Below are 23,515 nucleotides of genomic sequence, written 5' to 3' on the forward strand. Positions count from 1 at the left end.
TGTTTCCAGTTTTGTTTGCTTCTTATTCACCTCTAAAATTTAAGACATATATAAAAGTGATACTTTCACTTGAAATAGCATTTATAGTATGATAGTAGCTCATAGAAGTGTGTGTTCCACACCAATCTATCAATCTGCCTGCTCATCATCCCATTCACTCCCACAACTATGAAGAGAAAACTACTTACAATGATGTTCAGCGACTCTTAAGATTGGTAATTTTTGGATGTTGGATTTTGTGGTGATTGGAAAACACTCATCTTTGCATTAAAATTCTTTATATTAACCATGTGTCATTTTAATAACACAATAGGTTTTTTTTTCCTTGAAAAAGAAGATAATATACCAAGATAATTATAATGGGAAGCAGGAATATTGATCATTGCTCTTTTCCTCTTTATTTCCTGTTCTGTATTTTAAAGATTTTCTCATCACAATCAGCAGAACAACAACAATGATTAGCATTGTTATGTAAAATTATCCCCTTTCTGGCAGGCTTCATCCATCCTGCCGACTTATACCAGATTATCCCAGAGGATGAAATCTTAAATGACATAATGGTGAGGAATGTTGCTGGCAACATAAATGTTTATTTACATTCATGAAAAAGTCTAATTAAAAAATGTTAGCCACATATCACATATCAATTAAGCAAAAGTATATGCCATTCTGAGCAATATGCAACATGAAAATAGTGTTATCTTACATTTCTAAGGTACTTTCCAGTGATGAGAACACTGCCACATTCATCATCCCTTTTGCTCCTCAGAACAGTACTGGTTGGGAGGCAAGGCAGGAGGCACTGCACCCATTTCACCGATGGGGACAGAGTCCACTGACGTGCTCAAAGTCAGTAGTCATAGCTGGAGCTGGACCCCGAACCCAGGTCTCTTGAATGCAAACCTGGAGCTCTTTCAACTCCATTGCTACTGGGCCAGCATATATGACAATAGCTATATTCCTACATATTTTCTGGATTTATATAAAGGATAAATTCAGCATCTAGAGGTCAAGAGGGAACTTAGGGACCAATCCCCTTTTTTATTTTAGAGATGGAGAAACTGGAAAGTTAAGGGTCGTTAATCGAAATCCCATCAAATTGAATTGAGGGCAAGGTGGGCACCTGGGACAAGAAGAAGCATTATTTTAGAAATAATCTGCTAATCACCAGGCTGTTGGGGAAACGCTGAACAGGATGCTCAGTGGCTTGTGGGCCCTTCTTTCCGCCCCCACTCTAATTCCTCCTCCAACTGTTCCCATTACACCTCTGTGTGTGCTCTCTCCCCCAAAGGTTTCTTGTTCACCTAAGCTTGAGGGTTTATTAAATCTATTTATTTATTTCTTAAGTAGGGAAGCATTTAAATCTCAAGACAACACCTAGATTGCAGTCTCACCCAAGGCCATATCAGATAGTGTCATTTGGTTTGAAGTCTCCAAAAGCTAAAACAGGCTGCAAATGTTCCTTGACAAAGCCCTTGGTGTGCTCTGGCTTCCTAATGTGAAGGAGGAAGTCCTATGGCGTCCAAGGTCAAGGATGCTGCCATCAGGCAGGCCCCCTTGGTGCCCTGTGTTGTGTGCCGCCCAGCAGGGGGTCCTGCATTCTCACCCAGTCAGTGCAACTTAACTTCCCGTGCCACCTGCTGGCTGCTGCTCGGGACCCGCTCCTCCCCTGCTCCAGTTGTGGAAGGTCTCCCTCTAGCTCACGGTCCGCAGACTCCCACTTCTGTGGGCCACTCCCCACATGGTGTATCCAGCCAGTGGTTTGCAAACTTTTATTTTTAAACTGAATCCTTCCTTCCCCAATGCCTCCCAGCTGCCAGCCTATGACAAACCTCCATTTAAAACTTGATCAAATGGAGCCTGTTTAAAGAGCAGGAGGGAAGCCAGAGCCCGCAGGCACCCTTTGGAACCCGGGCTCACGGTTGACCCTGCTGTAGATAAACTATCCTCTCTCCTGAAGCACCTTTCTCAAGCTCCCTTGTGACATCTGCACCAGGAGGTCCTTGAAATTCAAACCCAGAACTCTTGTCTTTTCCCCGAACCTGACTTGATCAGCGCTACGATAGGGTCACTGTGGCTCACGGTTTCCACCACCTGGTCCCTGTGCTGACTTTGCCCTCCTCCCTTCCCTGTGTCCCTCTCCTCTGTTCCCTCCTCTCTCCATGCCACCCCCACCCCACTGCTGCCATTTCCAATCCTTTTTGGTACTTGCGGTCTCTGTTTTCCAAGATGTTACTCCAAAAATAAGCCAATGCTTTCTCCTGCCTACTGATTGAGGATAGAGTTCTCACTCTGGCTTTCAGAGGCCATTCGTCCTGTGGCCATAGCTTACTGGGACTTTATTTTTATTGTTTCCCTGAGGGTATATGAGTTAGCCCAAAGCACGCCCTGCTCCTCAATCCTGTCCCACACGTCCCTGTGCCTGCCCCCACAACCAAAATCACCATTTCTCCCTATTTTGATCTGCCTGCCTAGCATCCTCTCCCATTCTTCACTGTCAATAATGTGCTGGAATCCTATTCCTCCATCAAGGTCACGGTCAGCTTGATGAAGCTTTTACTGATCCTTTTTCCTTGACAAGACCCTCCCCCATCACGGATCTCCTACCTGGACATGACCCTCTCCCCAGGGTCTTGTGCCCTGGACATGACTTTCCCCCCAGGGTCCTCTTTCCATATCATCCCTGTGATAATAAGTGACCTTCACACTGAGACTTTCTAAGTGTTTTCACATTCTTGGTATTAGTTTATGTTCAAACGCTGTGAATTATTGAAAGAATGGAACCAAGGCTTAGAAAGGCCAGGCCATTTTGCCAGAAGGCTGTGTACTGTCACCCCCAGGTTGGGCCTGGCACCTTGTGCACTTCTGTTCTTACACCTGCCCAGATGTCATTCTACCTGCACTTCGGGTGTCTGCCTGGATGATGTGATTGGTGCATTTGATCATCTATGTGGGACAACAAGCTCCCTACTACACTGGGACACTGTGGTGGGGGCTGTGGGGCGAGCCCTTGGCCTGGCCTGGGAAGACTGACCCAGCCCCTCCCAGAAGGACAGGAAGTGTCCACAGGCAGCTCTCACCAAGTGTCCTCGACATTGCCAGACCACGTCTAGGAAAAACTACCAGGAGAATATTTGCTATTTTTAAGAGGCCTACTGGAAAGAATTCTAAGAAATATAAGAAATATTAAGCTTCCCAATTTTGGCTTTTTAAAAACAATGAGATATTTTTTCTTCTACCCTTGACTAATTACTATCTGAGTCTAAAACACCCGCGTAGTTGTTTTTTAAGAGACAGCAAACGTTTAACTCTTACCAACAAATTTCTGAGGCATAGAGCTCTTACGTTTGGCGACGTTACTTGCTAGTCTGTCCAGCACGAGGGATCTCTCTGATCCTATCTTGCACAAGTCTTCTGCCATTTCACTGTGATTAGTTTCTTCTTTAATGACTAAAGTCAAAGACAGTTAAGAGAGGCCAGTTTAGAAAGGCTTACAGTGAAAGGATTCAGTCACATCGTGTTAAATCTGACATTTGCTAAGCACCTACAAAAGCCAGGCCCTTTGTAGAGATTATTTCTAATCTTCCCAGCAACTCTGTCAAGCAGCAGCTGGCCATGGCCACCTCCTAATGAAACCTGTGAGCTGCACATTATCTCCTAAGCCCAAAGGAATGAACACCACCACTGTCACTAGAAACTGGACAGTGATTAAGTAATTGTGTCCCTTTGACAAGTTCTCTTAACTTTTCAAATACTCTCAGATGCACTAATTCAGTCAGTCCTGACATCTGCCTTCTGAGAATCAAAGAACTGTCAGAACCAGAAACGATCTAAGGGTCTGACTCCACCGACTGGCACAGCGAACTGAGATGCAGCAGGAACATGGCCCCTCATGATGTCACTGCACACCCTGGAAACCTGGGGAGAGAGCACAGAGCTCAGATCTCTGAACACAAAGAAAACTCTGGAGAATCGCATAACACCTGCAAATTGTAGAAAATTTAGGAATTGTGGAGGTAAATATTGATGTTGAGAGATTTTCTAGCTGATCTGTATCTTTCTATAGTGCCTTTCCACAGTTGAAGATACAACTTTGTATCCTGTGTAGTATATCTACAGTTTAGTTTTATGGTTGGAGTTTTGAAATACAACTCCTTTCCCTGCACTTTATCCTAATACATAAGGAGCTGGAAATGCAAACCAATTATCTTCCAAATGGTGAATCAGTTCTTCCAGCACCTTTTCTGAGTAGCCCATTTAAATCCCACTGTCATATACTTCCTTCTTTCTCAGGTAAGACCTGCTGATTTATCACAGGGTCTTTGGGGAGGCGGGGGTCTGCCCATTCTATTCTTGATCTGTCTGTCCTTCAAAGTGTTCCATATTACATCCACATTTTAATATCTCACTAGACATTTCTCTTTTAAAATAGAGCGATTCTTTCATTGATTTTTCCAGATATACTTTATAATAATCCACTAAGATTTACAAATTATTTTTATGTTGCAATCATGCTTTGTTTCAGGGGGACACCCTTGTGATGTCCAGCCCTCTCCCTCACGCCAGCCACACCTCTTTCCTACCCCAGCATGGCTTGGTAGCTTTCTCTGTTATGTTCTGCACATTGCCTGCTAAGCTTTTTCTAAGTATTTTATGTCTTCACTGTGACTATGAATGCCACTTGGAAAACATGTATTTCAGATTGGTTATTATCCTAGGTATATATAATTTTTTAACTTTGGAAATGTGTGTTTTGATTAAAGGGGCAAACAAAGTTGCTCATATGCTGGTTTACATGAAGGATACACACGATTCATAAAATCTGATTCCACTGGTCATACATTTGACCTATTGAGCTAACATGCTTCTTTACACATCCATTCTTCTCTGCAAAGCAGGGCTCTGTGCCTGCCCAGTGGGATTCCCTCCCTGCCAAGCTACAGGGCCTCCTGGGAGCCAAGGCCCTCAGACCCACAGTGAGGGACAGATGAGCTAGTGCCACCAACCACTGGCCACCATGCCTTTTGCTGAATTTCCCTTAAACAGCTTGAACACAATTTGTGCACCTAGTTGATTATCTCCTAAAGGCTCAAGGGAACTTCCTTCTTCAGTAAAGTCATTAGGAGATTATAACAGATGACCAAAAAACTTTTTACTAAATGAAATTATGTTCAGAAAAAGTAATCTTTTCTACATCCTTGCTAGATGAGACTTTGTTTTACCTAATTTGGAAGAGTGGCTCCAACCTAAGCAGACCGGGGAGAGAAGAAGCTGCTTGAGGTCCGTCCATGTGAGGGCTGATGGGGGCAGCCTTGGGGGCTGTGGGAGGTCAGGAGGTGGGACATGCACGCAGGACAGCAAAGCTAAGTGACTGGACCCTGTAACCTGCTGCCCCTGCCTGTCAAACCCCAGACACAGTCTTAGAAGACTTTCCAGGTATTCCAGTAATTCGATCACCAAAGGGAATAAATTAACATTTCAGGATTGAATTGATTCTGACTGTAGGGTAATATTTGATATGTAAATATAATTTATCTATCTCTCTATCTCTCTCTCTATATATCTGACATAAAAACTCACTGACACAGACAGCCAGGCCTCAGTGAACCACAGCCGCCTCCCCTGGGAAGAAGCTCTCGGCCTGCCCTGACTCTGCAGCTTGTTTCTTTAGCAACGACGGCGGAGGAAGCCAATGTGTGCTGCCTGTGAGTCTTGTTCGCTTTGTCTTCTCAAGCCCATATGTACAGTTTTAAGGGGAAATGCAGCTTATCCCATTCTATAGGGCTTAATGGTGTGGATTACAAGTCCTTAGTAAATATCTGTTGAGGAGATAAATGGTGCATTTAAACACTCATCAGGAGCACTTACTTTCAAGATCCATTAATTTACTTTTTATAGAAAAATACACTATCTGAGGATTTACAGTTTGTTTTAAAGGAGCATAATCACCAGCTAGCTTCCTACCTAGGGGTCTGGCCCCAAACTGATGGCTGTTAAGTTATTATTATTTTAATATTTACTTAGGCTTTAAAGAAAGCTAAATGACAATTTAATGCAATCTCCCATTTCATAGGTGAGAAGCTTCAGGCACAGGCAAATCAACCATCAGCCCCCAGACCCACAGCTGATGGGTGGGGAAGAAAGTGCGAGAACCGCAGAGCTCTTGCCTACAACATGTTGCCTCTTGATGCCGAGGCTACTTGATTTTTAGGACTTCAGTCTGACTGTTCTCTCCCCTGCTTTATGTGCTGCTAATCTGCGTGTCCTTGAATGTCACTGAATGCTACTTAAAAAATGGCTAAGATAGTAAGTTTTATGTTTCAGGTTACACATCTTTTGCCACAATAAAAAAATCCAGTAAGTCATCATAAAAAAATTTTTAAAAATTTGAGTGTTCCTTGGTAGATTTCCCTTATGAGCAATTCTTTAAAGTCAGAAAGCTGAGTGAGGCTTACTAAGCTCTCAAATACTAATTTAACTTCTACCCCTGGGTCCCATGGTGATATCCAGTGGTAATGCCAAATGAACAATGTTTTAAAGGAGGTTAGCATCGGTTGATTTATTTGTGAAGTTCTTATGTCTTAAAAAGTTTGAAAAGTGCCTTTATAATATGTCTGTCCCTCTGAGTGAATTCAGCCTCCTTTGGCACTATCTCTTCACATCTTTCACTTTACATTACCTAAGATTAGAGTCAAGTGCTATCTCATGATGCAATACACAGCAAGGTCTCCAAGCTCACAAGAAAAAAGCAACCTTTCCTTGAATCCTATGACAGCTCCAATACTCTGACTGTCAGGTTTTTCCAACGAGCTCACTCTGTTGATCCAGGCAGGTGCCAAAACCAATGAATGAAAACACAACATGAAAGCTCTTATTTGATAAACTTCATGAAAAAAAAAAGGTTCTTAAAATAGGATTTCATATCTCACTCTGATTGCTATGCATAAGGAAGCGACTGATACTCCAGGTTAAAAAAAATTTACAAAACCTAAAGAAGAGAACAAAACAAAGCCCCCAGCCAAACTTTCAAAAGTCATTACCATCTTAGAAGCTTCTGTAGATTTCAAGAGGGAGGGTTTTAGGGTCAGGCTGATGAGACAAGGACTCGGGGAGCACAGTGTGCTCCAGCCAAGCTGTGTGATGTGAGCGGCCAGAAAGGCCCCCTCGCCGCTGCGGTGGCCAAGGGGCCTGCACTCTGCTCCCAGGGCTGTGCCCCCAGGCCCTTCCTCACTGTGCACTGGGGGAGAGCCAGCATCAGGCTGGCTGGCCTCTGTGCTTGCAGTGCTTACCTGGGTACAGCGTGCCTGGAAGGCCCATGCTCTGCAAGTAGTTGTGGCAGCGCTCTTTATGTTCCTCTAAAGAGCTTCGCTGTTTATAGCTTCGGCCACAATATCCACATTTGTGAGGTTTACCAACTGCAGAAAACACAATTGAGTTCAAGACCCCAATTAAATATCGGCCTTACGTGTAATGGGAATGCATTCAATACAATTATTACTAAAAAGTTAAAAAAAAAGCCCCAAACCAAAAAAAACCCCCCACAAAAAATGCTACTCTTGAGAGCTAAAGCATTATGGACTTGGTCAAAATTACTGAATTAAAAAATTCAATTCTAGGGGTTTCCTTGATTGTTCCAAGAACTCCTGTGAGTCTTGTCTCACTTAATCTGTCCACTCCACTGACTACCAAATTCTCCCCTAAATCACTGAAGTCTGTCCTGTCCCTGGAGGAAATGCATCACTGCAGTGCCATATGTGGGCAGAGCCATGAGGAAGGCCCTATGTGGGCTGGGAGATGCACAGATGCCCCCAGAAGTCAGGCCCTTGTTCATGTCTACACCTGGGCCAGGTATAGACCCTGGTGCTGCATCTAACGCAACCAAAGTGAATTCAATTCCACGGTGCCAAACTGGATGATCTGAGTCTCTGAGAAACCGTAATGCGTAAGTATACTCTAATGAAATGAGCATTTTATTTCCAAAAATATTCCCTTGTTTTTAGAAAAGTTCTGTTTCCTCCTAAAGAGCTTTAGGATGGTGTGACTTCCCAAACAGCCCTGCCCAACAGAGCTCACTGTAAAGATGGAAATGTCTCCTCTCTGTGCTGTCCTGTACGGTGGCCATTGTGCTGGTGGCCACCAGCCATAGGTGGCTACTGAGCAAAGTACTGCTATAGTGTCATTGAGGACATGGTTTCAATTTTGTCTAATTTTAATTGATGAAAATTCAAATTTAAATAACACATATGGCTAGTGACTGCTGAGCAGTGCAGTTCTGCATAATGAGTTTAGTTCTTTTTGAATTTATTGAGTGGTATTTTAGGAAAAGAAGACTAGCAGGACTTCGTATCCTGCCCAAGTTTAAAGGCATAAATAGCATTTTTAGAGATGAAATAGATAAAGCACCTTTAATTAATTACATAAGGAAATGCAAATGTCCACCCTAAGACTAGCATCTTCTTCTGCTTCCTTGTCATACTGTTAGATTTCACATATTTGAAAGTATTATATAAAAATACCATCCAAATAGGAATGCTTGGTATAATGGTTTAATCAAAGTTTGCATTGGTTAAATCTCTTCCTTAGGTGACAGAAGCTATGGTTTAAGAAGACTAAAATGACAACCAAAATTTGACTTTTGAAACATTTAATAGATGAAGAAAGGGCTCTTCCTTTGCCTAAAGAAAGTGCTGTGTTCCTAACATCAGGGAAGTAACATTGAAACACAGTGTTGCCCAAAAGTGCACATTTTATTGAGTCCTGACCTTAGGAATTAATAGAACATTGGTGACCACCCAGGTCCAGAGAATGGACCCCCAGGACCTTGGTCCTCCCTGGAAAAGCTGTAGCTTTAGCAAATTCCTATATATATATATATATATATATAGCATGGTGTCTGAATATCTATCTTTCCTAGTTACGTGATTGATTTTAAGTCTGGAACTTAAGAAGTAAGTTCACGGTAAGAACTGATTAAAGTATATCTTGAAACAGCCCCCAATATTCTGAATGAAGATAGTCTCTAGAGGAGCTTGCCACTTCCAAAGACAGCACTGAGGAGGGAAGGAAGGGTCCCTCCCCTCCCGTGCCAGGCCACCCTGGCCTTCTTGTTCCCAGTATTGAACAAACTAGAATTATACTGCCACTGATGTGAGGTCTTTGGGACCTCAGGCCACCACAAGCTGCTAGGGAAAGTTATGAAGTCAATCGTGGTTTTTTGGTGGTATGGGAGAGTGGCCACTTCATGATCAAATAGAACGTGGCCCCTCATGAGCCTGCAGACTAAGGCTGAAGTCTACATTTCATTCTAGTGAAAATCATCTCACTGAACCCAGAGCACAGTTCTTTTCCAAGACCTATGTGTCAGACGCACTTGCAGACGACAGAATCATCAGCAGCCCTCGATCAGTGATGGTCTTCTCAGTATAGTGTTATCTACTCGCTCTTCATGGGTCCATAACAGAAGTAAACTGTCCAAAGTCTACCACTGTTATACATTTTACTCAGGTAATTAGCTGTACTTAGAGCAGGGCACCATCATGTCTTAAATGAAATAAGCATGCATGGGGTAGAACGACATGCCCCATGTTGAATTTAAATTTCATCTAATGAAATACTGCATTGGATGTTCCTAAATTCACATTACAAAAGAAAAGAGTGGCATCGCATTGAGTTCTAAGGACTGATGCAGGACAGATGTCTGTTGCAAATCAGAAGAATCCAGGGAGGACGATGAGACGGTCGGTGGCACACTAAGGTGGAGTCTCTGTGTCTTCCTCCAATGTGGGCAGTTGTGCTTCCCGCCAGTGCAGTATTCCTGTCAGTTGTTGTCTGCTTCACTCCTGATAGGCACCATATGTGACTATGTCTAGTTCACCTGTTAGGTGCTCTAAACAGGTCATGTGCTCGTTGCATCTGAACATATACGGACCCCTTCTGACCCACACTCACCTCTGGGTGGGACACATACATACTCATTATTCACACATCTAAACGTTTAAACATGCTCACTGTCATGCTGTCACATTCCACTCTGGAGAAGCCACGTGTTCTTTCTGTTCCCTGCAGCAATGCTTTCCCCAGCAGTCAGCACATGGCCCCACTGTCACCCCTGCTGACCCGTCCACTCTATGGGAGTAACAAATCCTCAGTTTTGTACAACTCCTTTCTTGGAAGATTTCAAGAAGCTCACCCAAATCACAGTTCTCTAAGGAAGAGCCTTTTGGGAGCCTCCTCCATGCTGACTACCAGGAAGGAGAGAAGAATGAAGAACTGGAGAGAATGGACCCCCAGGACCCTTCCACTTCTTTCCCCCAACCTGCTCCCTGGATGAATTCACACAGGTGCCACTGGCAGGAGTAAGCTCAGTTTCTCCACTATGCCTGCCCAGCTGTGCACCACACCCCTTCCAGGGTTGCTTATGGAATCACACATCTACTTGGACCTTCTCTAAAGGGGCCCGTCACCTTTGGGCATGGCCTCAAGCCTCCCTGCTGGAAATCTTCCTAATGCCTCCTGCCCCAAGACAACTGTGCCAACCTGGCATTCCCACAATTCCTTTGGACATGTGTGGCATGGCACCTGTAACAACCCTGGTGCTTCGCTACTTCACACCTGCCTCCTCCACGAGATAAGATGGTCCCTGGCCCTCACTGAGTGCAACACAAAGAAATGGACACAAGGAAGTGGCCTTGACATCAACTGCACTTGTCACAGTGGGAAGAAGATGGAGACACGCCTAACCCCAAGGCTCCAGCATGCCCTGCTCTGGGGGAGGCACCAACTTCAAGGTGCTGCCTGGTGTGGAGAAGGAGCTGATCTGAAGCCTCTTTCTCTCCCAAGTGCCCTGCTCAAGAGAAGTCAGTGACCACTGGCGGGTTTGGATGAGGAGCTCCGTGAGAGCAGGGGTAGGGCCCCTTTGTCTCCCTCCCAGAGCTCCTGCAAGTGCTGCAACTCTCCCGGCTGGAAGCATGTGGGTGCAGCACACAGGCCCCACAACCTTATTCCTGTGACCTGTAAGGTGATGGGGCCAGGAAGTGCCCAGGAAGAGGTATCTGGAGGCAGAAGATCTGATTGATCACAGTGGGCTTTCGCTGCACATGGGGGGCTTCCAGGATCACACCCCTCACCATCTAGCTGGGGCCTGGATTATCTGGGATGCATTCACTACAGTCTGCTAATAGCCCCAAACTGGCTGCTCTAGCCGAGAGCTGGCCTGGCTTCTGGAATGACAGTTACCCTTGGGCCCAGTGGGGAAGCATGCCCCCAGGGCAGCAGGAGGGCTCCGGGTCCAGACAGGTGAGGGCAGGCTCTGAATCACTTCACCTGCCACCTTGGCAAAGAAGACTATCCCACGGTCTCTGCTCTGGGTCAAACAGCAGTAAGTGTGGCTTCACAATTCACATAAAGAAATGTATCGGAAACTTTCAGGGCATTAGTACTATGCCCAGTAGAAGAACAGCTGGCAAAATCCTTTAACAAAAACTTACATGACCAAATGGAATGAGAGAGTCTGCTTGGAAGCAATTTGTCTCAGGTGAGACTTCCTTGTGTGTGTGGATGCCCACCCATTCCCTCTGCTTCACCAGGAAATCAGAGAATACAGGGGCACAGGTCACCACGGCCACAGTCAGCGGTGGCCAGGACCCAGTGGCGGGCTGACACCCAGGACCAGGCCAGCCGACAAGGGAGGCTCCCGCACACACGCAACGTGGGAGCGCCCAAGCGGACTCCCAGTCCCTCCGCACCCTGGCCTGTGCTGGGGGACCTACCGGAGTGCGTCCTCAGGTGGCCCGTGAGGGCGTCCCTTCGGCGGCACGCGTAGTTGCAGAGATGGCACTTGAAGGGCTTCTCCCCAGAGTGCAGCTTGATGTGGCGCAGCAGGTTGCCTTTCTGCGTGAAGGAGGCGCCGCACTGATTGCACTGGAAAGGCCGCTCTCCTGGGAGGAGGAGAGGGAGAGTCGTGAGAACAAAACTCCGCTTGGGGACGAGAGGAGGACGCGGCGAGAAAGTTGTTTCCCACGGGGCCCGGTGACTTCCACCGGCTGCAGGTTTGATAGAACATGAGGCTTTCAGACTAAACCTGCCAGCTCCTTAACGCTTCACTGGTTGGGTCAATTTGATCTGAAAATCTAATTTTTTTCCCCTAAATCAGAATGGCACATCACAATGCAAATTCAAACTCATTTAAATAAAGTGACTGCAACATTTTGTGATGAAGAGCCACTCTTCCTGATCAGCAGTTTTGGAATAAACCAATATCCAATTTTGCGTGTTGTGGCATTTGGTGGGGTTTTTAATGTGGCTTTTTTCAAAGGGTCTTTAAAATATGCCACTGAAGCAGCAAAATAAAAAGGAAACTCATTAAAAATGCATTTCAGGATCACAAGTTCATTTCAGCGTTACATTCTTATATTTAAATGAAAGGCACTTCATTATAACAGTTATAATAACTTCTTTTCATTTACATTTTCCCTGTATTTTCCCTTTCAATTTCTTCTCCATTACCTGTCTGTCCCTATGCAGGCAAATCAGGAAAGAGACAGACAGAGAGTGTGTGAGGCTGAGAGAGAGAGAAAGAAGGAGAAAGATTGAATCAAATGAGAAGTTAAGAAACTAAGAAGGATGCTCACACCATCCAAAGAGAAGTCCCAAGTCCCCCTGGGGCAGGACCAAGGCCAGGGCTGCAGGGAGCTTCCTGGCTGCTTGCTTTCCTCACATATCCGAAGACCTTTAAGCTATTATTGGTCTAGTGCCACAGAAGACAAGTTATATTTTCAGGACAAATATTCTAGGAGAGGCAATTTAGTGATGTCAGGAATGCCTCCCTGCCGGAATAGCTGGTGTTCCTGGGGCTGAGGCTGCCTGAGGACACACGGGAACCTCTGCTGTATGCGGCCGCCCAGCCCCTATGTTTCAGATCAAAGGGACAAGCAGGTGTCTGTGACAGAGAAATACACCACTGAGTAGCCAGAGGTCTTAGAGCCTAAACCTGCGGACATTTCACTTAATTCTCACTTAGAAGAGTGATACATTGATCACGTTTAAGTAAATATGAAAGCTCTTTCAAAAACAAATCCTTTTCTTTAGAAAAAGAGCTCTATGTGACCACAGTGTCTGGGGTTAAGATATCAAGGAAATATACTTCCCAGTTACAATTTTTTCTTAGGAAGAAAGAATGTGTTAAAATGATATTTAACAATTTTCCCAAATGATTTACGTGATTTTGGTGAACAAGACAGCACTTAACAAAAGCAATTAGGTAGAAGTATATCTAGTACTATTAAATCTCTATCTAGATTAACTTTGAATATCTATATTGGCACCTGAATTTCATAACATCATCATTTTTAAATGGGCAGGTATGCCACTGTAAAAACTGAAGCTAGTTTGCAATGATAAACTCAGATACAGACCAATTGGAGGCATTCTGATATTAGCCAGGACATATTCAGTATTTCCCCAAATCTATGTCTGGATTGGATTTGGCTGAGCAGAGAAAGGACTTAAAGTCAAGCAGGTGGGAGGTGATGGTAAAGCTAACTAAGCCTAACTAAATCTCTGAGTTACACACCCATACTGGGTGAGGAGATTAAATAGCTCGCAGCCAGGTAGCCCTGAGGAACACTCAATAGAGAGATCATTTATCTATTAGCAACACTTCTGGGCCTTCATTGCCCACATGTGTGTAATAGTTCATGTTTAACTCCAAGGAGACAGAAGGAAAAAGAAGTGAAGTGGTCACTGCAGGCCCAGAGCCTGGGTGGGGTGGAACAGAATATGACAGGTGACCCTCAGCTGGGCATTCTGAAAAGGCAGTCAGTCAGGACAGCTTGGGCCATGAAAATGCCTATGATAAGGACACTCTTGGTGACACAGATGTGTTGTGGTGTGACTCAGGCTAGGAGGCCCAGCCTACGCTGTGTGAAGTACCCCTTCCATGCTGATGAGGTGCTAGAACTCTGTGCTTCTCCTGAGGTATGAAGGGCTGGAGGGGAACCCAGGTAGGACCCAGCAGTTGAGCCAGTGCCTTTTTTTGCAGAAGCAGTGAGTCAGTGGAGACAGAAAGGACAGATCATTAAAGCCACGTCCCCCTTCCACAGAAGAGGGCAGGAAGGAAAGACTGAAATCTGCCTTCTAATTTGATTCAAGGATTCTTGTGTATTGTGCTCGACTTGGTGTCTTAATCCTGCCAGCAAGCTTTCCTGGAAATCTACTTGTCTCTGAGTGCCTATGCATGCATGAATCTGTAACACAGGGCACAGGGACTCTTGAAGAGAGCAAGTGACAGCACGGAGTGTCCAACCCGAGGTAGGGTCCCTTTGGAGGTGTGAGCAGGAAAGGGAGCCCGGCCTGCAGCTGGAGGAAGATGCAGCCCATGCCGTCAGTTGGCCGATGTCAATAGCTTACTCATGTAGCTAAGTAAGATCATGTTTCTCCAAGGTTATATTTCTTTTCAGTTAATTGAGGCTGATGACCTTAATATCATCAATTCAAAGCTCTAAGCCTAGTGACTATAGATCTGCCAGTCCAGGGACTCTAAAAATGTTGGAGCCCCTTTTAAATAGCTTGATTGGGGGGAACAGAAAGCCCTCATGGATGCCTACATCATACGGTTTCTGAAGATACATCAGAAGAAGGTGGATTAAAAAAATACACCTGAACTGCAAGAAGTGGCATGGGCCAACTGCAATTAGATTTGGGAGCAGCCTTCCAGTCCGGTCCCATGCCGTGTTTAGGAAGCTTGGCAGCTGTGCCTCTGCCTCACGGCTGGGAACAGAGCCGGCCCAGGACCACAGAGAACAGCCCTAATTCAGACACTTTTCTCCATCTTTACTGCTTCCACCCGTGCCATTTAGAATCACACTGCTGCAGAGCAGTGAGGCTTCCCCTACACTGCATGCTTTCATACCACACTCCCCTCGGAGTCCCACACTGACACTGCGGTGTTGGTGGGGAAGATGTCACTATTGTGCTTGAGTTTAAAAAATGAATGTGAGCAGCAGAACTAGGGAGGGAAGTGGTGGTGCCTTTGAATATTTAAACAATGGAAACCATGCCACCTCACCCAGGTGGTGACATGAGTGAGGCAAGCTTCTCCCAGGGGAGAACTCAGTTTATCAGGGAAGGAACCCAGTGCGCTGGGCCCACTCGGGGGTGGCAGGTGCAAGCCTGGCTCCTTGGGGAAATGCGTTAGGGTGTACCCAGGCTCCCAAATAAGGAGCCCTCCAAAATGGCATGGCCCACTGCCTACAGATGCTCTGGGCCCACCTGTAGCACCCCCAGCTTCCTCTGGCATCTGAATCAGAGTCTGCATTTTCACAGGATTGCTGAGTGACTTGGGTGGCCTTTAAGTTTTAGAAGCATGGCTCTAGAAGTGCTTCAGAATTCTCTAGAATGCAGGGTGGGGCTGTGGTTAGTGTAGCACATTCTGACAGGTTCCACTCAGACCCCAGGGAGATGGAAACATTATTAGTATGTCTAGTTATTCGAGCCTGGATTGGCCAATGCATTTCTGCCTCTTCTTGTGACCTCACATAGTTATGCAAGTGGACATGCAACATGAAGACAGTCCATGATCCATTGTTTCAGGTATTCATTTTCTTAAAAAATAAAAGTCAAGGCAGGAACCACACAAGCGATGGTATGTATATCCCTGTTTCTGGAATTTACTCGTGTAAGCAAAGGACTCAGTGGGTTGGTGGGTACTTGGCACTTAGCCGTGATTTGTGGGGAGAGTTGGGCTGCAAACAACTGGTGCTACTCTGCATATTATACTTGGTAGGTTCACTCATTAAATGCAATTACTCTTTTTATCAGGGTGGACAGTCATTACATTTTGGTAATTCAGTATGCCTGAATTTGATTCATTTATCAAATATTTATTTAAGAGAATTTTCACTGTATAGTCAGGCTTAACATGAATTAGCAGAAAAGTAATTCATTTGTGCGGTCTATTCCTCCGTCAGGAATGCATTAACATGGGCCCTGGCATGTTCTGTTAAGTGTCTGTCACAAGGTGACCTGCCTTTCCTTTAATTTCCACTTCATTATAAAGGGGAGAGCCTTGCTGCTCTCACGCAAGCCTTACATGGGGCTGGATGTGACAGGTCTATTTCACTGGACATTTTGAGGATAAAGGGGCACATTAGGAAAAGCAAAGTTTGCTTAAGTATAGAAGTTAAATTTTTATTGTAAATGAATGTTTATTGAAATTAACATATTTTATGGTTTTCCAGATGTATTACAAATGGAAGACATCACTTGGGAAACTGCCTTGATTCAAACATAAAAATTACTACTCCACCAAGATTGGTGTTCCTGGCAACCCAGCTTTTTTGCTCAATGCATTTTCTGAATTCTTGCTTGATTTTTGATAATCATTTTTTTTGCCCCATGGAAGACTCACACGAGGCTGTGGTTTTCAAGTCTGCCTACTCTCCTGAGATAACATAAAATCTGCTATGCCTCCAAAGTATGCTTTTCATCTGTTGGTTCTCTCCTCCTGTGGAGTGGAGGGCAGATCCTGGCTTTAGGAGGACCTACCCATGCCACCGCCTGCACCCTGCAGCCCTGACTCAGGAGTTCTGTGTTTCGTGTTCAAACGTCCGGCGACCACTGGAGTTGGTGAATCTATTGTGTTTTGCCCACCTCTAGAGCAGAAGAGTAAAGTTTCTGTTGAATTCAAAAGACACCTCATGCATACAGCTAAAGGTCAGATGTGGCCCCTTAATATCGTGACGACTCTTTAATGCCATTAGTGGGTGGGAAAGTCTGTGACTGGTCAGTCGCCATGTCCAAGAACAGAGGGGGGCCAGAACTGAGCCTCTGTGCCCCCACCCACTAAGGAGAGCGTCTCATGAGCTGGGGCCCGGCCAGATGCTAGATGACCCTCTTTCCTTCATTTCGGACACAGGATGCTATTCTTCCAAGGCCTCCAACAGACAGGGGTTTGGGGATAAAGTCCACAGCCAATTTGAGACAAAGTGGCAATCAAATCATTCAGAGCTTCACCTGTTGGGGGGCAGCGGTCACCTGAAACCTGACCTGCCCTCTTTCTGAAAGACTACATCTTGCTGCCATTCCATCATTCGCTAGCGTTCCTAAAAATCAAGCCCTGCAGATTTGAATTTCATAAAATGCCTATTTTACTCATAGTTTCTGTGAAAAATGTGAGGAGTAAACTTTGGCATCTCGATCTCTGTCCCGTTTTCTCCTTCTGACATGACCTGCACAGGCGGCTGCCTCACCTTCCTTTCTGCTATTGCTTTAATTGACAGGGTTGAATCGGTGCATGTTTGGAAATCCTTCCCTGCGTTCCAGAGTAAGACCTCCATGCCTCCTCTGACTTGGAACCACTGTGGCATTGCCAGTCCACCTGAAATGGGGTCAGAGCACTGGGCTGAGACAGGGCGTTTTCCACCCACGGCACGCACGGGCCTCTCCACGCTACCACCAGGGGACCACGCCAGGCCTTACCAGTGTGGCTTCTCTTGTGGACCATGAGCACATTGGGGCCGATGCAAATGATCCCACAGACATCACACTTTAGTTTGCCGTTAGGAAGTCGAACGCCTCCAGCTCCTGACAGAGCTTTGTTGCCTTGGCCACTGTGGGAGCCATTCATTTTCTCTCCCGAGGCATCAAGCATTCGTAAATCCTCCGCACATTCTTCCCCATTCATTTCACAGGCACGCCCATTCTCTTCATCACTCTGAGTCTCTACTTTAACATTACTGGCTGAAAGAAACAATACAGGGTGCCACTCAGTGTCATCGCAAAAAAACAAAGCAAAACAACACAGCAGCAAAAAGACAGCCAAATAGAAACAGAGAAGGTTCTTAACTTATCCCCGGCACAGGAGCCCTGAGCTGCAGCCATATTCAGTGTGCATGCTCGGAGGGCATGCAAGAGGAAGCATGCTGGGTTTGGGGACCACTTGTCTGCCCTCCCTGTAGGTCTGAATGGCAATGTTTGAAAATGCATCAAGAAGCGAATTCTAAACTCTCACTTTAGAGTAGGGATCCCTAAGCTGGATAAGGTCACTGGATTCACAGTAATAGCCTTGTGGCATCTCGGGAGTGACTGGAGGCCAAATCCTGAACCCTGTTCACCAGATGAAAGCCTCACACCAGAAGGTGGCCCGTGATCCCATCCACTAACTCCCAAGGGTGTGTGACCTTGTTTGGTAAAATCCCAAGTAACTGGCTATCAAGCGTGAAAAATGTGTTGCACATACAATGTTGCTTTTCCATGTGTCACGTGTTAAACTCTGGGACAAAACTCAGCAAAACACATGCTCAGAATTCTGACCACAGATTCCCGAGGTTTCCTGAAAGGTTTTCATTTGTGTCTTTGATGCATGACCATTCTAACTCCTTTGGATTCATAGTAATAATGAAACGTGTGTCCTAAAGCAGAGCTGGGATTAATCCTTAGATCTCTTCCTGTTGCTAAAGGGGTGGACTGGGATCGTTTGCAAACATACGGAGACTTGGTTTCAAAGAGAAAGATCCTTGCACATGTGGGGGAGAGAGCTAGCATTAATGAACACAATAACCACGATTTACTCTGCATTATCCGTCAAGGCACATTTAGGGTAATCATTTATATTATTCACATATTTTTCTTGATAAAGAAAATAAGAGACACTCTCTTGGCAATTCTTCAGAAATGTTGACCAATGACGAGCTGATGACTCCAACATTGAAAAAAGGAGGAGGAACTGCAGGTTTGCTGACATCTCCCATTTCTGCCATCGTCTACACAGATTGGTTATAGTAGTGGGTATATTCTGCTGAGTATAATGGTCAGTGAGACAGGCAATCACATCGACAAAAGCTTTGATCCAAGTCTTGAACCAGTGGTTCTCCGAGTTGGGTCCTTGGACCAGCAGCTTCAGCGTCCCCTGAGAGCTTGTTAGCAAAACAGATTCTCAGGTCTGCCCTGGGCCCACTGCACTGGAAGCTTTGGGCGCACCCAGAACTCTGTTTTCATGAGCCCTCCAGGGGGTTCTGATGGACACTCAAGTTTGAACAACTGTTTTAAATAATCATCTTAGATAGTAACTCTCAAAGTTTAGTTTATTCAGTGAATTCTTCGTGATTTGGAAGGCTAAAGCCCAGGCTCTGAAATCAAAATACCTGCTTTGGAATCTCGGCTCCACTCTTAATAAGTTTCAAAGTCTTAGGCAAGTCATGTAACTTCTCTGTGCCTTGATTCCCTCACCTGTAACTGGGAGCTATCAGCACTGGCCTACATGAGGCATTGTGAGGATTCAGTGGGCGTACAGCTGAGAAGCTAGCTTAAGACAGCGACCAGAAGTGCAGCCCCAGTGGAGCCATGCCAGGGCAGGGGCCCCACCTCACCCAGGAATATCCTTGGCACACCACTGTAACTGTTCTGTAGTGTTGAACCCTCACAGCAATGTGCTAAGGGACAAGTACACTTAAGATCTTATTTTACAGCTAAAGAGGCTCAGGCACAGAGAGGTTGAACATCTTGCCTAATGCCACACAGCTAGCAAGTGGCCGAGCTGGGAGGTACTGCAGGAAGCCTGACTCTGGCACCCACACTGCTAACTGCTATAAAGCCAAGGTTTTCCCATTAGCCCTTTAGAGGAAAGACTTACAAAGAAATGAATGGAACAAATCAGCTGGGACATGGGCCACAGCCCTCACTGTGGTCTTTGGCATCCCAGAAGTATGGGAGTGTCTCTTCCCATCAGATCCCAGCATTACCCTAAGACTGTCCTGAGAAATCCAGTGAGAAGTCTCCAAACGCATGTCCTACAAGGTTCCAAAGACTGGGACTCAGAAGCCCGTGTGTGCCAGCAGCCTCCTGCTGATGTCTCCCAGCTGCTACAGCCAAGAGACCAGTGCCCACTGACATTGTGAATTCAGGAGCCAGACCGGCCAGGAAGGTGGGTTCTGCATGGGAATGATCCGGAAACATGACAATAAAGCTTTGAAGGCCACTGGACTCCTTAACCTGGGATTATGTTTTATACTATTTTTAATCACTGAGGCTTTTTAAATGAATGAGATTGAGGCCTCCCAGAACACAGTGGAGCAAATTATTGTTGGCGTGGCAAGTTCTTCAGCCCCTGGGGTGGGGACGCAGGCTCTAGCACAGGGGGTAGGCGTGGGCACCTGTGGCTGGAAGAGGGACACTGCCCAATGAACAAGAACCGGGGCGATGGCCCGAGCATGCTCCTTCACTCGGCTCTGCCCCATTCGCTCACAACCCGCTGAAGAGAGCCGACTCTCGCTTTCCCCAAAGTACACACCAGTGTATGGCACATTAGCACTTGCCAGCAACTCCCTCTGTTCTACATCACTATGAACGACGGGTATTTCTGTGACCCTCTGGTGCTCTCTGTGGCTTGTGTTGTTGGTGGCTCTGTGGGCCTTCCTGGTGGGAGGCAGAAAAGCAGGGAAGCCTGCGGGGGATGCCTGGAGGTCTGTGGCATCAAGACCACACACTGGGCTACAGCAGGCTGCTCACAGAGGAGGGGAAGCTGTGCCGGGAAGGGATGAGGGCTGCACGAGTGGACTGCATGGCAGGGATGTCACCTTAAATGCCATGGAAGCATTCAGGCAGAAGACTTGATGCCAGTCACTAATTTGACTAGTGGCTGTCGAAAGCAGGACTTTGTCCTTACCATGCAATGTGACATTTTCTTTGAGAACTGTAACAAAACCAAAAAAGCAGGAGGCTCAAAAGGCACCAGGGCTGCTTATTAATCATCCTGAGATTACTGTGGATCCCCAGGTACAGTTTCAGGCAGATATGCTCACTGTGAGAAGAGGGAAGGCTTAAAGCATATAATTCAGGATGCTGTGGTGTTCTAGGTTTCTGAAAAAATGTAGTTGGATGATCCCTGCAGGCCACTTGGCAAGGTCAAGCACCCATAAGTAATGGGAAGCTGATGGAGGGCTCCATATACACCAACACCACACACGTTCTGAAATAGGACTCAGCAGATGCAGTGTGTTTCCAAGCTGGCAGCTTGCTAGCACTCTGGGGACAATTCTAGGCCACATGACAACAGGAAAGGTCCTTGGGGACTAAGAGGAGGAAAGGATGACCGCCAGGGTCAGGAGCATAGGTGAGCAAAGTGGGCTGCACTGCTAGCTACAGGGCACACCAGATTCAAGCACATGCAAATTTTCTCCAAGATTGGGTGAAAAGTCCTAGTGTCCCTGCAGAAAAATGCAAACTGGGTCCTGGCTGCAGAGATGGAGAGAATTCTGCCCACCTGAGGACAGTGTCCATGAAAACAGGGTGTCCATGTGGCCAGGAGGAGAATACGGGCAACAGGCTTATTATTTGCCTAAGACAGGAACCAGGGGATGAGCCTATCTGAGTAAGTAAACACAGACCAGGTCTTCCTTTACACTGCAACCTAATAGACATACATGTAAAGTCCACCTAAGGTAAAATACACATTTTGAAAACACAAGCTTGGGAAAGGGGTGTCTTGGTTTCACTTATCTAAGCATGATAAAGGCTTCTGGGGTTTTAGTGGGTGGCAAGCTCAATTGGGAACATGGATCGATAAAAGAAACACAGATGCCACTCCCTGGGGTCTCCTGCGTTTGGTAAAATCTGGAGTCCCCTGCACTGGCTGCATGCCTGCTTTGAAAAGGCAAGCAGAGCCTGAAGTAGTCAGAGGAAGGAGGTCAGCGGGGCTGACAGCAATTCTTACGGGGTCACGGATGGGGCTCTGCTCAGAGGAGCAACACTCAAGCATGGAGAGGCTGGGCAGGGGTGCAGGTGCCACCCCAGGTCCCTTGGGCAATTGGGGACACTTCCTGCTGAGCCAAGAGAAGGCACAGGGGAGAGGCCATTGAGGGCCCAGTTTCCTCCAGGAGGAACAGCAGAGAGGTGCCTGGCTGTGTCTGCCCTGCTAGGTGACACGTGAGTGAAGCTTGCAGAAGTCAAGGGCACCAGCGGTTGCTTCACCTAGCAAAGTCGGGGACTGGATGATGGGAGTGCACTTAGGCTGTTTGTGTTGTTTGGGAAGTTTCATATTCAAATACCCTGGAGCCTACCAAAGGGATACATGAGACGCCTACTCTATTCTCTTGAGAATGCAGTAGGATGAGTCTTTGTTTTCCTGATAACTGGCCCTCCTGGGGGATACAGCCTCTGGCAGTCAGTCATGAAATAGTGGGGACCCCTAGGATGCACGTGCTGTACTCTGGCCACCCCACAGATGATGTCTCTGCTGACCAGGGTTCACATCTGCTGGCCCGACCATTCTCGGACTTCCTAAAGCACCCGCTCCATCTCCCTAGGCCGGAACTACCGAGTTGCGGTAGTATTTCTATGAAATGTTATATATACTCTCTCTGAATAAGAGGATTATACTTATAAATATTTTGTAACTCCATCCCCCGCCACTTAGGAAAATGTCGAACTCAGTAAGGTACCGAGTTGAACTCATTAAATATAGAACTTGGAGTGGAGACTGGCATATTTCTTCACCTGAGAACACTGGCTCAGGCTTGATCCTGCAGCTCTCTCATTGCTTACCCAGAGCTAATGGACAGGGGCCCAATTTTATTATTTAGCAAACGTGGCTTAAAGTAAGAAGTCATGTCTAGAAACTCAGAGTCAAAAGCTATACTCTTTCCCAGATGCTATTTAAAATTAGGAAAAATTAAAATCATAGCATCCCATATTTTAGAGACTTTCTCTGTTATTAGTAACACAACAGTCCTAAGAGAGATCCCCGGGCCCCCGAACATAAGGTGGACTTTAGCAAATAGACAAGCTCAGCATGGAAGAATCTGGAGATTCAGGGAACTCAGGGTCAATGCAGCCAAGTAGTCTCACCTGCTGCCAAGCACTGTATGTGCTCATGAATGATTAAAACATTTTAATGCATAGGTACAATGTTCACTGGCAGGCCTCGCCTTACAAGTGGGTTATATTTCCTCTTCATTTTCTTTTCCTTTTTAGAATGTGTCTTTATATTTGTGGGTAAGGTAAATGTCTGGTACACAAGACTGCATTTTTCCATTGAAAAGATATTCTGAAAAATTCACTAGGAGTTTAGGACATGTGAGCTTGAAATGCTCAATCTTTTAAATGAAAAAATGGGAGACAAATATTCCTGAAACTGGTGACAAGCAAGTAAAAACCAAGTTGGATGAACATATTTAAGATGTATCTTGAGTATACAGGGTAATTAAACGAAAATTTGAAATGAAGAGGAGATATGTAGTGCTGCCTCTAAGAGATTTATAAAAATTTAAAAGTATTTTTAAGGTTAATAAAGCCATTTATTATAACATATATCATTTAAAATGTAGGGTTTTCTTTTTCTTGTCAAGATGCATGATTAGAAATATTTTTATCTTTATTTGATGTTTTAGGCCTTTAGATGGAACGAAGTCGGGGAGAAAGAAAAGTGGAAGAATGTGCAAAAGGAATGGGCCAAAAGCATGTTTATATTTTCCTTGCTGAGTTTGTGATATGGTTTGAGAGCAATAGTAAGAGTTTAAAAGAA

At 45.7% G+C, this 23,515-nt stretch overlaps 1 protein-coding gene across 10 annotated transcripts in view; it reads right to left on the minus strand.

Annotated features, from left to right (window-relative positions):
• The window catches only part of IKZF1 (IKAROS family zinc finger 1), a 90,123-nt gene that overhangs the window by 8,564 nt on the left and 58,044 nt on the right, over window positions 1–23,515 (minus strand). For 5 of the 10 annotated variants that reach the window (XM_036918829.2, XM_057505333.1, XM_036918822.2 and 2 more), the window contains 4 exons: window positions 17,476–17,736; window positions 11,769–11,936; window positions 7,290–7,415; window positions 3,316–3,450 (listed from right to left, as the gene is read on the minus strand). In XM_036918829.2, the coding sequence (XP_036774724.1) occupies window positions 3,316–3,450; window positions 7,290–7,415; window positions 11,769–11,936; window positions 17,476–17,736 (690 nt within the window). Of the gene's footprint in view, window positions 1–3,315; window positions 3,451–7,289; window positions 7,416–11,768; window positions 11,937–17,475; window positions 17,737–20,502; window positions 20,622–23,515 lie in introns of those variants that run through there. The other 5 variants (XM_057505332.1, XM_057505334.1, XM_057505337.1 and 2 more) reach the window with 4 other exon arrangements.

Source organism: Manis pentadactyla, chromosome 7 (genome assembly GCF_030020395.1).
Source record: "Manis pentadactyla isolate mManPen7 chromosome 7, mManPen7.hap1, whole genome shotgun sequence".
In the NCBI taxonomy this organism is placed as follows: Eukaryota; Metazoa; Chordata; class Mammalia; order Pholidota; family Manidae; genus Manis; species Manis pentadactyla.